This window comes from Xiphophorus hellerii, chromosome 12 (assembly GCF_003331165.1).
Source record: "Xiphophorus hellerii strain 12219 chromosome 12, Xiphophorus_hellerii-4.1, whole genome shotgun sequence".
NCBI lineage: Eukaryota > Metazoa > Chordata > Actinopteri > Cyprinodontiformes > Poeciliidae > Xiphophorus > Xiphophorus hellerii.
The window spans coordinates 2,411,368-2,427,595 of NC_045683.1; the positions used below are offsets into that span (position 1 = coordinate 2,411,368).

The 16,228-nt window shown below is 39.1% G+C and overlaps 2 protein-coding genes across 2 annotated transcripts in view; one reads left to right on the plus strand and one right to left on the minus strand.

Moving 5' to 3' along the window:
* Positions 1-7,152, plus strand: part of kank1a (KN motif and ankyrin repeat domains 1a) — a 51,571-nt gene extending 44,419 nt beyond the window's left edge. Inside the window, exons 4-12 of the mRNA XM_032577922.1 lie at positions 491-616; positions 2,005-2,113; positions 2,430-2,633; positions 3,341-3,428; positions 3,905-4,124; positions 4,840-4,982; positions 5,282-5,482; positions 6,357-6,455; positions 6,532-7,152. Of these exons, the coding sequence (XP_032433813.1) occupies positions 491-616; positions 2,005-2,113; positions 2,430-2,633; positions 3,341-3,428; positions 3,905-4,124; positions 4,840-4,982; positions 5,282-5,482; positions 6,357-6,455; positions 6,532-6,594 (1,253 nt within the window). The 3' untranslated portion in view covers positions 6,595-7,152. The remainder of the gene's footprint in view (positions 1-490; positions 617-2,004; positions 2,114-2,429; positions 2,634-3,340; positions 3,429-3,904; positions 4,125-4,839; positions 4,983-5,281; positions 5,483-6,356; positions 6,456-6,531) is intronic.
* Positions 7,153-7,540: 388 nt separating this feature from the next.
* Positions 7,541-15,444, minus strand: LOC116729415 (cilia- and flagella-associated protein 157-like). Its single transcript, XM_032577927.1, has 9 exons — positions 15,264-15,444; positions 13,892-14,148; positions 12,450-12,603; positions 11,206-11,473; positions 11,009-11,130; positions 9,521-9,671; positions 9,207-9,346; positions 8,316-8,463; positions 7,541-8,164 (listed from the first exon to the last, which is right to left on the minus strand). The coding sequence occupies exons 1-9, from the start codon at positions 15,404-15,406 to the stop codon at positions 8,033-8,035; spliced, it is 1,515 nt and encodes a 504-aa protein (XP_032433818.1). The 5' UTR covers positions 15,407-15,444; the 3' UTR covers positions 7,541-8,032.
* Between the last annotated feature and the right edge of the window lie 784 nt (positions 15,445-16,228).

A 16,228-nucleotide genomic window follows, 5' to 3' on the forward strand; every position in this document is an offset into this window, starting at 1 on the left:
TGGTTTTGTCTCATTTTTAGTGTAATAATATATTTTCACTCAAAACTAGTTAAAAAAAAAAACCCAACTTGGTAAGGTTTTGTTTTTGCAGTGTAAATATGTGGGGAAGCAGCTCATTCTAACTGTTGAGTACGGTGGAGGATCTGTGATGCTGTGGGTCCGTTTCTCCTCTAAATACATCAGAAACCTCCACAGCGTAAAATCTTATTGGAACATTTTTCATAACAATGTGATGATTTTATTATAAAAATCATCCAGAATTTGGTAGAGAAGAAAAACAATAAATCATCAAATAGAAATTATTGAGCTAGTTTTAATTTATAGGCAATTAGTCAATTTATTTACATTTATATAAATGCTGTTTTGTTTTCATGTGATTTTGTTTGATTTAATCTTCCTCTGTGTTCAGCTGCAACACCTGAGCGATTAAAAAAACAGATGTTTTCATCTTTAGTCGGATCAGTTTGTGAAGTTTCTGTCTGTCCTTCAGAGCGCAGCCTGATGCTGCCACTACCAGGCGCCGAAGCTGCAGATCGTCCTGAAAACTCGCCGCAGCAGATCAGCGCCGCGGAGCAGAAGAGCCTCATGGACCTGCAGATGTCTACGGCGCTGCACGGTATCCGTCCATCCGTCTGTCCGTTTGTTTGTTTTCATCCATCCATCCATCCAGTGTAAATGTATCTAGTGATTAATGGTTGGTAACGGCTCCCTCCACCAGCTGAGGTGTGTGTGTGTTTTATCAATCAGATAGAGTTTTTGTTCCTGGAGGCTCAGATTAGATTACAGATTACAGCAGCTCTAATCTCACCTCACTGTAATCTGAAGATAAACAGCAGACAAAAGATGAGGAAGAACAAATATCACCTGCTCACACACACACCTGTCAAAACACGGGAAACGAGTCCAATGACTGCTACTGAACACACACACACACACACACCCCGGACAAACTCACACACCCTCACACACCCCGGACAAACTCACACACCCTCACACACCCCGGACAAACTCACACACACACGCTGGGTTCATGCTGTAACTTGATGCTCCACACTTGCAGCCTCTGCTGATCCCTGTCAGCAGAAAAGAGGGAAAAGACAAGAGAAGATTATCTTCTCTCTCTCTCCATCTCTGTTTCTTTCTCTCCATCTGTTTCTTTCTCTCCATCTCTCTCTCTCCATCTCTGTCTCTCTCTCTCTCCGTGTCTGTTTCTCTCTCTCCGTCTCTCCATCTCTTCTCTCTCTCTCCCTATCTGTTTCTCTCTCTCTCTCATCTCTCTCTCTCGCCATCTCTCCCTCTCTCTCCCTATCTGTTTCTCTCTCTCCATCTCTGTTTCTCTCTCCATCTCTGTTTCTCTCTCTCTCTCCATCTCTGTTTCTCTCTCTCCATCTCTGTTTCTCTCTCTCCCTATCTGTATCTCTCTCTCCATCTCTGTTTCTCTCTCTCCATCTCTGTTTCTCTCTCTCCCTATCTGTTTCTCTCTCTCTCTCATCTCTCTCTCTCGCCATCTCTCCCTCTCTCTCCCTATCTGTTTCTCTCTCTCTCATCTCTCTCTCTCTCGCCATCTCTCCCTCTCTCTCCCTATCTGTTTCTCTCTCTCCATCTCTGTTTCTCTCTCTCTCTCCATCTCTGTTTCTCTCTCTCCATCTCTGTTTCTCTCTCTCTCTCCATCTCTCTCTCTCTCCATCTCTCTCTCTCTCCATCTCTGTTTCTCTGTATTTTTGGTTTTTCTCAGATCTTTGTATCGTCACTGAGATGCTTCCAGTTTTCGTCAGTTGAGCTCAGATAAATAAGTAAACTTCTTATTTAACAACAAAATGATTTGAAGTTTTGATTCTACAATCTGATTCCTACAAAAAAAGAAAAGAAAAACTAAGTAGATTATTTGCTTAATTAAGAGTTCATGCTTGATTTATTGTTGAGTCAACATTTTGGGTCATTTTAGTTTTAAAAATGTTATTTTTTTTGGCCCTGGCATAAAGGATCGTGTTTTCCTCGCTGCAGGTCAGCCAGGAAGTCAGAACACCCTGAAATCCATCATGAAGAAGAAAGATGGCCGCCCCGACGCCAACGGCACCAAGAAGAACCTGCAGTTTGTTGGCGTCAACGGAGGGTAAGCGAAACATTCAGCTGTTTCGTTTTGATAGAGTTGGAGAGTAACATTTAATCAGTTACATTTACTGGAGTAACGTTTTAGAAAAAAATGTTTTTATTTATTTTTACTTAACTAATTTTATTATGACGTATTTCTACTCTTTTTCTCTTGAGGAATTTCTTGGATGGCTACTTTTTCCTTTTACTTGAGTAAAAATATGTTGAAGTAGTGCTACTATTAGATAGTTTTCAATAATCTGCGTTTTATCCTCTTTTCTCTTAAACTCACATCCAGTTGATAAAATCTGATCCCTTTTCGCCCCCTTGTGGTCTAGATATGAAACTACATCAAGCGATGAGTCCAGCTCTGAGGACAGCAGCTCTTCTGGGTCAGAGGAAGAGGAGGGGGACGAAGAGAAGGAGGAAGAGTACCAGGAAGTGGGAGGAAGGAGAATCGGGGAGGAGTTCCAGAACGAGGGAGCTGAGGATGAGGATAAGAAGGACGAAGAGGAAGGTTCAGAGAACGAGAAGAGAGAGAGGTCAGTCACTGAAAATATCAATTTCTTTTATGATGGGAGACGACTGATCACAACAGTTTGATCGATTATTTCTGATCAAATACACAAACTTCTGAATTTTTCTGTTCGTTAATTTCATTGAAACTAAAAAGTCCCACCATTTTCCGTCTGTAAACGCATCAACCAACAGGAAACCTGAACCACTTTGAGGCTGAAATGCCTTGGTGCATAAATGGGGGTAATTTTATAATTCTTTAATTTTCTGTTGGATTTTTGGTTAAATAACCTGAAGGATATTTTTCCCATTTTCTGTGTTTTAGTCCTAAAAAATCCGGTTATAAAATCTCTACCTGTTTTCAATATTTAACTGGTCTTTTTTCACTACGACTCCATGATTTTTTTTTTTTTTTTTTGCTGGACTTATCAACTTGCTCTCTTTCAAAAACTTGTTTACTTTCATTTCTGATGAAGATTTATGAATTTTAGTAACATTGGATTGTGATTAGAGACCTAAAGGTCAAGCAGCTGATGAAGTTAGCATAAAAAAACTGATTGCGCCTCAAATGTCAACATAAAAAACTGCTCTCTTTTTCTGATTAATGAAGTCAAACTGTAATATGTTGCTGAAATAATCTACCTTCAGGTTTTGGGCTGTCATATTTCAGAAAGTAGGATGTAAACACATAATCCATGTAGGTGTTTATGAACCATTTTCTTGTGTTTTGCAGGTATGAGCTGAGTGAGAAGATGTTGGCAGCGTGCGACGTTCTCAAAACTCACCTCAGCGACTCGAAGGCAGTGAGCAGCAAAGATCTGGTGAGAAACTTTCAGTTCTACCCTCAGTTTTTAGCAGGTTTTCAATTATTTATCCACAAGAATAAAGTGAAATGTTACGTTAAAAATTTGTGATTAAGTTCCACAGCACATCTGCATGTTAAGTTTGTCAAAGTCAAGCTAGCATAACTAGCGTAACTGACTTATTTTCCTCTCCCTCTCTATCTTTATTTCTTAATTAAAACTTTTTCTTGACTTTATCTTGTTGTCGTGGAGTTGACAATTAGCAGGAAAGCACTGTGTCACTTTTCTTTTACGCATCATGCGTACATTTAAGATTTAGCGCGTTATATTGATAAGAGCTAAAACCAGTGCTAGTCATCAGCTAGCAGCTTTTTGCCCTTTAGCAGGGATATGGGGCGGGTTCTGGCGCACACAGCGTCACTGCAACAGGCCCATATAAATAAACTTGATAGCTTGACATAGAACCGGGTCAGTAACCCGTCCTGCCTCCACAGAGAACCAGCCTCAACACGGTGCAGCATGAGTGGTTCCGCGCGTCCAGCCAGAAGGCGGCGCTGGCGCCGATGGTGGAGGACTACCTGCGCGCCTTCGAGGCCGTCTCTATGGACGTGCTGCGCCACGTCGTCAACATGGCCGACGGCAACGGCAACACTGCGCTGCACTACAGCGTTTCTCATTCCAACTTCCAGGTGGTGAAGAAGCTGCTGGACGCAGGTGAGAGCTGAAACGTTTCAGATCCACAGATCTTCTTAGCAGAAGTAAGATTTTATAAACACCTTCAGTCTAAAGACATTCAAAAATGATCTGTAGCTGCATTTCCATTACAAATGTGTGTAAAACTAAACAAAGGTCGATAAAACACAATTTCCAAATTGTGATGTTTCCATTAAATAAGAATTAAAATAAGTTTATTCATGTGATAAATCATTAAAACCATGAAGAAGAAGACGACGACAGGAAGTGGTTTGAGAATCAAACTACTTCCTGTTGTCTTCTTCTTCATGGTTTCTGCCAGTAGCAACATCCAGTTGCTGGTCATGGGATGCATGTGATGCGAAAAACGTGTTTCCATTGCCGATAAAAATTTTATGAAGGAAGTAAATTTAAAAAAGCAGAACTTGTAGAAATTATGTTTATTGGAGCATTGACTCCAAACTTAAGCTTAACTTAACTTAAACTTAACAGAAGTCAGAACCCAGAGGTGGGATTGTGATGTGATGCTTCACTGACTTAATTTCATAATTATCATAATTTTTAGTCTTTGTTTACTTCCTGATTTACGGCATCTGGTTTCTCCTGGTGCAGAATTATTACGCATCTTTCACATCGATAACGTAAAAATCACATAAAATGTGACATGACTGTTCAGACTCTGCGTGTGTGTGTGTGTGTGTGTGTGTGTGTGTGTGGGTGCGCGCGCGCGTTTCAGACGTGTGCAACGTGAACCAGCAGAACAAGGCCGGCTACACGCCTATCATGCTCGCCGCTCTGGCTGCCGTGGAAACGGCGAAGGACATGTCCATCGTGGAGGAGCTCTTCAGCAAGGGAGACGTGAACGCCCGCGCCAGTCAGGTGGGTCACTGGAGGTCACGACCTTTGAGAAGGACCCGCCCTCCCCCATCCTACGCACCTTATTCAGATTAAACAAAGTTAGTGTCAAATGTTTGAGCTGTTGTAATTAAGACAAGAAAAGTTTCCAGAGGTCACAAAAGTTGACCTTTTTTAAGTTTGCACTGGTTTGTGTAGCTAAAATCTCTGTAGCCCAGACGATTGACACAAAATTAATTAGATTTTATAAATATAGGAGGGTTGGTTAACCTTTAGAAACACAGCAGCAGGTGGGGTTTAAAACCCTGTTTGTCATCCTGCAGGCCGGTCAGACGGGGCTGATGCTCGCCGTCAGTCACGGCAGGATGGACATGGTCCGGGGGCTGCTGGCCCACGGAGCCGACGTCAACGTCCAGGACGACGAGGGCTCCACGGCGCTGATGTGCGCCAGCGAACACGGCCACGTCGAGATCGTCAAACTGCTGCTGGGCCAGGCGGGCTGCGACGCCACGCTCAGCGACAGCGTGAGTTAAACTCCACCCAGTACCTAAAGCCTGCAGAGAATTAAAACACACAAAAGTCCTGACCCGGAACCTTCGCATTGTGTTTCTGGTACGCCTATAAATCTGATGCACCAGTGACATTGGCCAACAGTGGTGGACAATAAAGCTGCTTCTCACGACTCACTGGAGTTGATTTCTGCTATTCAAGCCTAAGATAGCATCTGAATGCTAAACATGTAGCAGGAGCAGAGGCGCTAACGCTAACATCAACGTCCAGAGTCCCGATTTGTTCAAAGAAGTTCAACACCAGAAAGCTGAATGCATATAAAAGCTGTTTCATCAGACTGAAGATTAAATAACAGATTAAAAACAATAAATATTTCCATTGTTGAGCTCATGTTTATTTATTCAATAACTTAGTAGGAAGAAGGGTTTGGAATGAAAAATGTTGCTTATTTTGTTGATTAAAATGTGATTAATTACAGCCTCAGCAATTAACTCAATAAAATACTACCAATGCTAGCTCAATTAGCACATTATTTCACTTATAACATGAGAAAAATGTCTTGTGAAACAATCTGCCAGTACTTTTTCATTAAAGTTAAGAAATTACTGAATTAAAACAATATCCCATAACTTGTTGGTTTTGTCTTATTTCAAGTGAACTAAGATATTTACAGTAGAAACTAGACTAAAAAAATACTTGGTAAGATTTTGTGTTTTTACAGTAGAAACGGCTGAAAGTGCTGCTGAATTGTTTAGGCTTGAATCTGAATGTTTAAGATATGACAATATCCTAATTTTCTTGCACAGCACAGAATGTTTCAGACTGATGAGTGTTTTTATTTTAGTATTAATAATATAAATATGTGCGTCTCTGTGTTCCTCCCTGCAGGATGGGAGTAACGCTCTGTCCATCGCCCTGGAAGCCGGACACAAAGACATCGCCGTGCTGCTTTACGCCCACGTCAACTTCTCCAAAGCCCAGTCGCCTGTGAGTTTCTGTTTCCACGGTTACAGGACGACCTGTCGCTGACTCGCTGACCCCTTCGTGTCGCCGTGTCTTTCAGGGAACGCCTCGACTCGGCAGGAAAACTTCGCCCAGCCCGACGCGGAGGGGAATGTTCGACTGACCCCCGACCCCAACCAACGCTGCGCTGCTATTGGTTCTCACAGAACAACCCCTCCTCCCTTAATCCCGACAACCAATGAGATTCCTGGATATTTTTTTTTCTTTTTCTATTTATCTACGTATTTTCTTTCCACCTTGATGAGCCCAAAGTGCCCTTTAAATATGAATGTAACCTTCAGATTGTGCCTGAAATGTCTCGTTTGTTTTCTTCTCTAAGCTCAGATAATCATTTAAATCCACGTTTTCATATCCGAGTGGAAATATTCCCATCATCCCAGCCTCAAACAAACCCCTAACAACCTAACTGTACTTTTGAATACTTCCTAGTACTCCTCAACAATCCATGAAGTTATATATTTATCAGAGTATAGTTTTTAATGCAGATATGTATTTCATTGTACATACGGTGGTCATAGAGTCTAGTTGTTCACCAGTTTGTCTCGTCTGTAATATAAACGTTGTGCTCTGGTGTTCGTTAAGGTGCTGACTTTCATCTTCACATGAGAACTGAAGTGCCTGAAACGTTTCTTTTAACTATTGATTAAAGAGTTAAAATCTGCATGTTTGTTTTGAATTATTGCAATATAAACTCTGTGAACATATATTCATATTATTTAATAATCTTTCTTTTCTTTTCTCCTGTAAAAAGTCTGATTGGGCTGAAATACCCTCACTGCACCAGTAGATGGCGATAATAGATCAAACTTAAAGATCCTGATCATTTCTGAAGCATTTCTGGTGTAAATATTTCCCATTTCCTCTCCGTCTTTAATTGTTTGATAATTTTGGATGGACATTAAACAAAACAAGACGCATCCAGGAGAAAAAAATTAACTGCTCCAGTTTCTGTGTTTCAGGGAGAAAAACTCAAGTCATGTTGATTTTTTTAAAGTTCTTTATTACAAATGATTTACAAGATAAACTTTTCATCTAAAAACTGACTGGAACTGAAATCTGTTTGAAAATCTGTTTAGGTAATTAGTTTGGTGTATGAAGTTGAATAATTATGAGAATTATTTTAAAGGCTAATCTTAGTGCTGGATAATAAATCAATAGCAATATAAATTATCATTAAAATGTCATCAATAGATAAAACTTATCTATTGATGATCAATGAATTGATATATCAATAATATGTTATTGATGTTACATACTATGTAACATCAATAACATGTCTTTAGTTTCCCTACATGATTCAGCTAAAAACAGTTAAATTAACTTACTTTTGGTTAAAAATCATTCCAGCTTAAACAAAAATTCAAAGAAAGCATTACGAAACCAAATTATGATTAAATTCCCTCAATGGGTGAATTTAAGTCGTTTTGGAGAACAGCAACTCTCTAAAACAAGTTTAAGAAAATCACTTTGTGCAGGAATATTTTTACTAAATAAATCCTACAGATGTAGGTCTGAATCTCAGCAGAGGGAACGTTCTCTGTTTAAATATATTTTTCTGTTATGCTTAAGTCTTTTCTTGTGTTTTTCGGATTTATTTGAAGAAAGTTTTGGCCGTTGGACTGTTTGGATGAATGAGAAAAGTTCACAGAGCTGGAGCTCTTCTGAATCGTGGGCTTCCTGAGTAAAAGAGGAGACAAATTAAACACGCTGTGAGAATCATTTTAATTTAAAGTTTGATAGAAGCTTTAAAAAAGTCCTAAAGCATTAAAAGTTCCTGAAAATTAAAACAAACCCGAGTCTCCTACTGACTCGTTTTGTTTGAACAAAGCTGTGCAAAGGAAGGAGGCTGCTGCACGATGCAGCTCCCGACCTGCAGAGGGCGCCTCTGGGTTTTGGTCCGGGTCGGGAAACCAGGCAGGAATCGTGGGTTCTGTGACGGGACGGCTGGGACTGGAAACTCCTATTTTCTGCTCTGTTCAGACACAAACGGCGACGAAATTCAGTCTGGAAAACTTTCAGGTTTTGATCCCAGAAAAAAGAAACATTTTTGTTAAGAACGAGGATCAGTCCTGACTGCGCAAATCAGTTTGTCAGGAGAAATTTGTGAAGTTTTGCTGCTCTGAAGAGAATCATCATTCATCTAAAGTGGATTTTGATCTGTAATTTTAAAAAATATATATTTTTTACATATTTGTTTAAACTACCACTATGTCATTTGTTATGAGACAGATAATCTGAGTTCCTCTGCTTTCTTCCAGTGCTAACTAGGAACAACCAATCAGAGCCTGGAGGCGGGTCTTAGCGCTGTCAATCATCCTCCATGTGAATGCCATGTAACCGTTGACGGCGGATAAGGAGTTTTTCTGGTAAGTTGTTTTTCTGCCGTTAGCACATCTAGCAATGAGTACAGGAGGATGACTGACAGCGCTAAGCCCCGCCTCCTGGCTGTGATTGGTTGTTTTTGGTGCATTCCTTCAGAGGGTAATACTGGCTCAGGATGGAGGTGGAGGAGATCAATCTTTTCACAGATTATCTGCCTCATAGTCATATTGGTGACTGTTTAAGCAAATATGTAAAAAAAACATTTTTTATAAAAGTTACAAACTGCAGCTTTAAAAAACATCAACCTGTCAAGTTGCAGAGATCAAACCTTGGAGTTTGTACCTGCAGTGTGTAGCTGCAGGTTAAAGCGTGCAGTAAAACGTATGTTGTTACCGTGGCGATGCCTGGGACCCGCTCAGCCTCTCTGCAGAGGAACAGCTTCCTGTTTGTCTGTCCAGAACCTCCTGCAGGTTCTGCAGCAGCCGCCTCCACTGGGGGGCGCCGTCCACGTCCTGCTGCTCTGCTGGAGCCTCCTGATGGAAACAAAATTATTAACCTGCCAGGTTTGGATCATTTCTTATTATTATTCTCTTTATTTTGTATTTTCTGTCAACAGGTGAACAGAGATGGACCATAATTGAGTTGGATCCAGGTTTTTAGACAGTACCAGGAGTTCTGGTTGGTCCTGTAAATCCTGACTCTGGTACCTTCAGGGCCTGTCGGAGAGAGTAGGCCGCCTCCTGCAGGATGCTCTTCATCATGCTCCTCCTCTTCCTCTCCTCCGCCAGCTTCACCTGAAGCTGATTCCTCTCCGATCGGCTCCGGCTCCACTCTGCAGACAGAGCGGCCCGGTCCAGTCTGAAAACAGAACCCAGCTCTTCCATTACTGAGGTCAGCTTTTCAGCGCTGTCGTCCAACAGCACCACGTATTTACGGATCCATTCAATAAATTAGAAAATTATTGTAGTTATTTCAGTAACTCCAACTCTAAGTGAATCATTACACTGCAAAAACACAAAATCTAGTTCACTGTCAGGTTATGTAATTTATAACAAGATATTTTTCTCTTCTTATAAAAGAATTAATCTGCCAGTGGAACTAGAACTTTTTCATCATTAAGGAATTATTGACTTAAAACAATCTCATATATCTTTCTGAAAAGTTACTTGAGTCAGTTTTGTCTCATTTCAGGTGTATTAATATATTTATGAGAAATTAGACCAGAAATTCTTGGTAAGATTTTGTGTTTTTGCAGTGTACAGAGATTAATTAGACAAAAATTTATGTTTTAACATCTTTTTCTCTTAATTAAGATGATTTCCTGCTAATGTTTAATGATTACATCAGAACAATATAACAATTATTTTTAAAAACAGAAAAGTATGTTTAATATCTGCTTTTAACTTTCAAATCTGACAAACGAAACTTGTCGACATTTATATTCTAGTTTAATTAATTTGACAATTACACTGTAAGGTGGGCCAAATTTAAATCTAAACTTGCATAAATCAGCACCACCACAGCCTGGAGATCAAGTTAAAACTGTAAATATTTATAATTTCTCTGACAAGGAAGTTAATTATCAGAAAAGCAAAACATAACTTTAGAAAGGAAAGGTAAAGGCAGATTATTTCACTTATAACATAATAAAATTTATTCTTAAAAGTGAAATAACTTGCTAGGGGAAATAGAACTTTTTCATTAATATTAAGAATTTATTACTTGAAAAGTTACTTGTAAGTTAGTTTTGTCTCATTTGAAGTGTAAAAAAGATATTTCTACTAGAAACGATACCAAAACACTTTGAGATTTTGTGTTTTTGCAGTGAAGTTATTTCAGTAAATGATGTTGTTGTTTTGAAACCATTTTAACGTAATGTAATGGTAATAATGGCATAATAATGATGAACATTTAAGACCGGAACTGGAAGACATTTCAAACATCTAAAATACTTAAACAAAAAAACAACAGAAACAACAAATAAAAGGAATTATAAAGACTCTGTAAACAAAATGATCCTCCAATAATTGGTTTAGTTGAGGTCAGACTGAAGACTCATCATCCAGTTTTTGGTAGAAAGAAAAGCAACAAATCATATAAATGGAAATCATTGAGTTTGCTTTCATTTATCATGTGATTAATTGATTTATTGATTAATTGCGAAAGGCCTCGTCACCAGTGGAGTGGATTCTGACCTGAGTGCCTCCATGTCAGCCAGGACTCGAGCCTGCTCCGCCTGAATCCGCTCCAGCTGCTGCCGCTTCTCCCTGTCGTCCTGCTGCAGCCGCTGCAGCTCTCCTGTGAGCTGCTGCACGTCCTGAAGGAGAGCAGAGCAGGGCTGCTGAGGTCCGAACGGGACGCCGGCACGCCGCTGCAGAAACCTCCCTCTCACCTTCTGACGCATGCAGCCGGCCCGCGCGGCGCGGCGCAGCGTTTCCTCCAGGATGTCCGTGTCGATGCTGAGCTGCTTCTTCCTCTCCCTCAGCGCCACGTTTTCCCGCTGCAGGGAGCGGCTCACCGCCGACAGCCGGCCCAGGAGGCTCTGCAGCTCCGAGTTCTCCTGCAGAACGGACCGGGTCGCCTCCGGGAGCTTCTGCTCCACCAGATGCTGGACTTGCGCTGACATGGCCGCCACTTCTCTCTCCAACTCCTCTTCTAACCTTTTCCCAGGTTGGAGGAAACAATGAGACAGAAACGTTGAAAATGTCAGACGTTATTGACATTTTGTATGCTATAAAGGGCATTAATATCTGTTTTCCAGACTAATATAGCATAATCAAGTAATGTTAACTTTATTTGTTATATATCAAATAAACTGCAAAACACAAAACCTTGCTAAGTATATTTGTTTGAGTTTCTAGCTCCAGTATTTTATACTCTTGAAATAAGTCAAATTTAACTCACAGGTAACTTTTCAGCAAGAAACAGGAGTTTGTTTTAACTCAGTAATTCCTTAAATTTGTCCTGGTTCCACTGGCAGATTATTTGACTAACAAGACAGTTTAACTTGTAATAAGTGGACCAGTGGATCTTTTTCATCAATATTAAGGAATTATTTACTTAAAACGAACTTCCAATTTTGGCAGAAAAGTTACTTGTAAATTAGTTTGGTCTTATTTCAACTGTACCAAGATATTTGCACTATAAATTAGATCAAAAATACTTGATAAGATTTTTATTTTTGCAATGGCGTTAAATTGGGAAACTTTACTTCCCAATTTAAAGCCTTGAAACTGCTTTAAACTGGCTCCTCAGTTAACCTGTAACCACGTTTTTGCCAGCGTTGCTCTGAGAAGCAGCTCCTACAATGAGCTCAGTAGTTCCACCAGGTGTTTGCTAATTGCTGCTGGCTAGTCTGAAGGAGCTGAGTGGGGGAGGAGCTACGCCTCACAGGCGGAGCTAGGTCCACCCAGGCGTTTTGCACAGCTGAATTGTTGCCATGAAGATTAAAGGATTTCTCAAACATGCATGAAATAATAAAGGCAAAACTCTAAAAGCGGTTAAAAGTATCCAGATGTGGATGTGAATATTTTTGCAAAGCGCTGTAGTTTAGACTGATCAGGGGAGAACAAACTACAGGATTTTATCTTTATAAGTGTTTCAGGAACAGCAGCATGTGATTTGCTGCATCTTAACCTCCTCTTCTCCAGCTGCGCCTTCATTTCCAGGTTGCGGATCTCATCTTTGTGTTCTTCTTTCTGACGTTCGAGCTGCTTCTCCAGATTCTGCATGTTGGTCGCCAACCAGTCCTTCTGCCTCTGAAACTCTTCCAGATCACACAGTTTCCCCGCTGGCAGGAAAGGAAGAGAGGAAGTTAGTAAAGTTTTGGTTAGAGACGCAATAATCTGACATTAATATCTGTTTTGGTCCCGAAAAAATTCTAGATTTTTTATTGGTGACAGTGTGCCTGATCCATCAGGGCAGGTCTAGTCAGTCTACTTCTACGCTTTATTTGTTTTATATTATATTTAGAATTCCTGATTTTACTTTCTGAACATTCGAAAAAAGGTTTGTTTTAGGTAATCAACCTATTGTTTTTGTCAGTTTATTTATTTTACATTGGCTGTTGACTGAACTAATTAAAGATGTTTTTAGATGTTTGACCAAATTTGTGAAGCTATTGGTGTATTTAAGTGTGCTGTACTGGTGCACAGTTATCAAATAAACGTGTAATTCAGTATATTTGTTTATTTTTGAAAAAAAAGAAACGTTTTAAGTCAGTTCAGTTCAAATCTCAGATATGAGAAGTGAATCGTTGCATCCCTAGTATTGGTTCACATTTTTTATTTTACTGATTAGTTAATTACAATGATTTATTACTACTTTTTAGGTAACTGTATGGTTATGACTGTGTGTCACACCAATTATAGTCCCACAAATACAAATACTGCTCTTAAAAAACATTCCCAGTTATGACACCAGTCACATAAAGAAGTGTAAATTGTATCACTGAACAGCAGACAGTAACAGCATTTAATCATATTTTAATCGTATTTTCAAATGTATTGATATTTATCGATGTATTAACAATCCCACCATATGGACAGTTTTGTGGGCTTTTAACATCATCAGTTGGAATTTTGTGTGACAACAATAAATCAAAATTCTTGTCATCACAAGAAATTTATTGTGATAAATGATTAATTCCAGTAAACTGAACTGCTGTTTAGACTTTGGTTTTATTACTTCATCTATTTTTGTTTATGTTTGCTTTGATTAATTGATCTTGGATTGAAAAAATTCAATGTTTATGGAAGTTAAAGAATGTTGCGGCCACTTCTTGTAGCTTTAGTCTCATTCTGTGCAAATGTTGAACCAAACCTCACGACAAAACTCAGCTAAAAGCTGCTTTTCTTAAAAATTGTATTTTTAAAAAACTGCTCATTTCTGCACAACATAAGCACTGACCTTCACAAAATGAAACTTCGCTACATTTTTCCCAGATTAATCGGAACAGAACAGAACGTGACCCTGAATTATCTCGCAGACACGGAGGGGAAATCACCAGAGAGAGGACGGATTCTGCCAACACCACCACGGCATTCTTGCAGATTCCCACAGGGAGTGAAAAGTCTCACCGAGAGCCGTGTTTTTTTCCTCCAGCTTATCGATTCGGGCCTGCAGCTCCCGCCTCAGCTGGCCTTGCTCCAGCTGCAGGGAACGCTTTTCCTGGACGGAGGTGTGACGCTCTCCCTCCAGCCGCTCCCGCAGCTCGGCCAGCTCCCCTTCCTTCTCTGAAAGGGAGTGCTTCACGTACGCTGTGATGTCCTTGTCCACGCACTGGGAGATTAGGATGTTGTTCTGCTTCTGAAGTTCACCACATTTTATCTGAAACCTGACAAAACAGATTAAAACCCACTAAGTTTTAAAATGTTCCATTAACTCCCCATTTTACAAGGTTTGGCTCCTTTTTTCTCAGCTCACAGAAAGGAGGAGAAACCGGCCCGCAGCATCACAGGCTCCGTTCACACTGCAGACTGAAGTCACACAAAACCAATTTTTTTGCCACTCACTCTGACAACACAGATTGGATTTTTACCAATGCGACCCAGTCCACTTTTGGTGCATTCACAGTTTCATTTCATTTATAGAATAGATTAGAATAGACTTTATTGATACCCAGAGGGAAATTGCTTAATAGTTGACAACTACTCCATCCAAGGTTTTACATATCAATAATACAAATATAATCACAAGCAATAAAATTTAGAAAATATATATTTACCTTAGAGTGATGTAAGTAATTCAAATATGACAATAATTAAACAAGTAAATAGAATAACAAGGTTTTAGAAAACAAGTAATCAGTAGGATAATAGTTCTATTAATTTGTAACCTTTTGGTTATTACTCTGATTATAAAAATATGAGCAAATCTAGCAGAGTAGCTGTTTTTCAAAAGTAATTTTCTGCTTTATAAAGCTCAAATTACATCTACTTTACTTGACTGGCGTGTTCTCTTGTCTTTCCCATTTTGAACAGAACCTAACACAAACAGTAGTCAATAAAAATTGTCCAAGGCAGTTTGAATAATAAATTTCAAAGCCTTGAAATTATATTTCCACAGAGACTGAAAATAATTGTAAAACTGCAGATTTTGTTACAAATAATTTTGTAATTTTCTTCCCATTTATTAAATTTACTTTGAAACAGTATTTACAGAAATGAAAGATTTTTTTCCTTAAACCTTTTACAGATTTTTCTTTTCAGATTATGTTCAAATAATTATGTAAGCCACTAAACTTAATGATTGACTGAAGGCAAACTGAAGAGCTTTGAACTGATTTAGATACAAGAACTACAAGTTATAGTGTAAAAGGTCCTTCTAAAAAAGCTAAATTCAAACTAACATTAAAAGACAGACATAAAACCGTCTGGACTTGTTGATAAAATGAGATGCAGCTTCACTTTCCAGTTTAAAACATAATCATGGACGTTGTTTTCTTGTTACCTTTCTAGCTCCTCGTTCAAATATCCGATTTGAATCAGATATAATCTCTTTTCTTTTTCGTCGAACCCAGCTTTAGTTGTGATACTTGCGGAGTTGAGTTTTTCCTTGTTTTCGCCGCTTTTTCTCTCCTTCTTTCTGGGCATTGTGTCGGTTAAAGATTAGCTAAAACCTTCCAGTCCTGTTGAGCAGCTAAACTTCACCGTTGCTAGGCGACGCTGCCTTCAGGGATCTCTGGTAAAGTTACCTTCATCCTGGTTTTAGCTAGACACAATCGACTATTTTATTGAAAATATCGATTTTTTAAAATATATATACTTTCCAAAAATCTTTATGAGGCTATTTGTTATTACAAAAGCGTTTTTTAAGCTATATTTTTGTCTTTTTAACTCAGTCTCACTATAGGTTTTGGTGACCATGTTGTGTTCAGGAAACATCGGTCATTTCCAAATGAATATCCCAACTGTTCAGTACTGTGTCTGAAAGTAAAATTCTTTTTAGGGGGTTTTCCGTTTTCCTCTTTGAATATTTTGTCGAGATGATCCTGTCTGCTGTGTGTTTTTCTCATTTTACTCTATTCTCTCTTCATGTCTCCCAACATGTTTTATAGTATTCAGGTCTGTGGACTAAGATTTGGTCAGTTGTGAACAATAAAAACAGCATTTACATAAACAGGATCTGAGTCTGGGCCAGTTGCTGGAAAACTTTTGAGGATTTTGGTATTGATAAATCTTCAATTACATCTCCTCCTTGGATTTAATTGTCATCCTCAGCTAGTACTTACCAGTACATGTAATGTGTACATCTATGTGTTAGAACAAGGTAATTACTTCCAGTAATATTAACTGTTCACTGTATTTTAAATTGCCCTTCAAATGACACATCAGGCTCAGACAGAAAATAATATTAAAACAACAAACTTTGTGTACAAACAAAAAGTCTCACTTCAACATAAATTGTAGGTGTGA

Bases quoted from the DNA above. Each gene is read 5' to 3' on its own strand.
- LOC116729415 (XM_032577927.1), bottom strand. From the start codon at position 15,406: ATGCCCAGAAAGAAGGAGAGAAAAAGCGGCGAAAACAAGGAAAAACTC. The intron at 12,604-13,891 runs GTGAGACTTTTC...CTTTCCTGCCAG, and splicing joins GGAAAAAAACACGGCTCTCG to CGGGGAAACTGTGTGATCTG. The intron at 8,464-9,206 runs GTAACAACATAC...GTGTCTGAACAG, and splicing joins GGGTCCCAGGCATCGCCACG to AGCAGAAAATAGGAGTTTCC.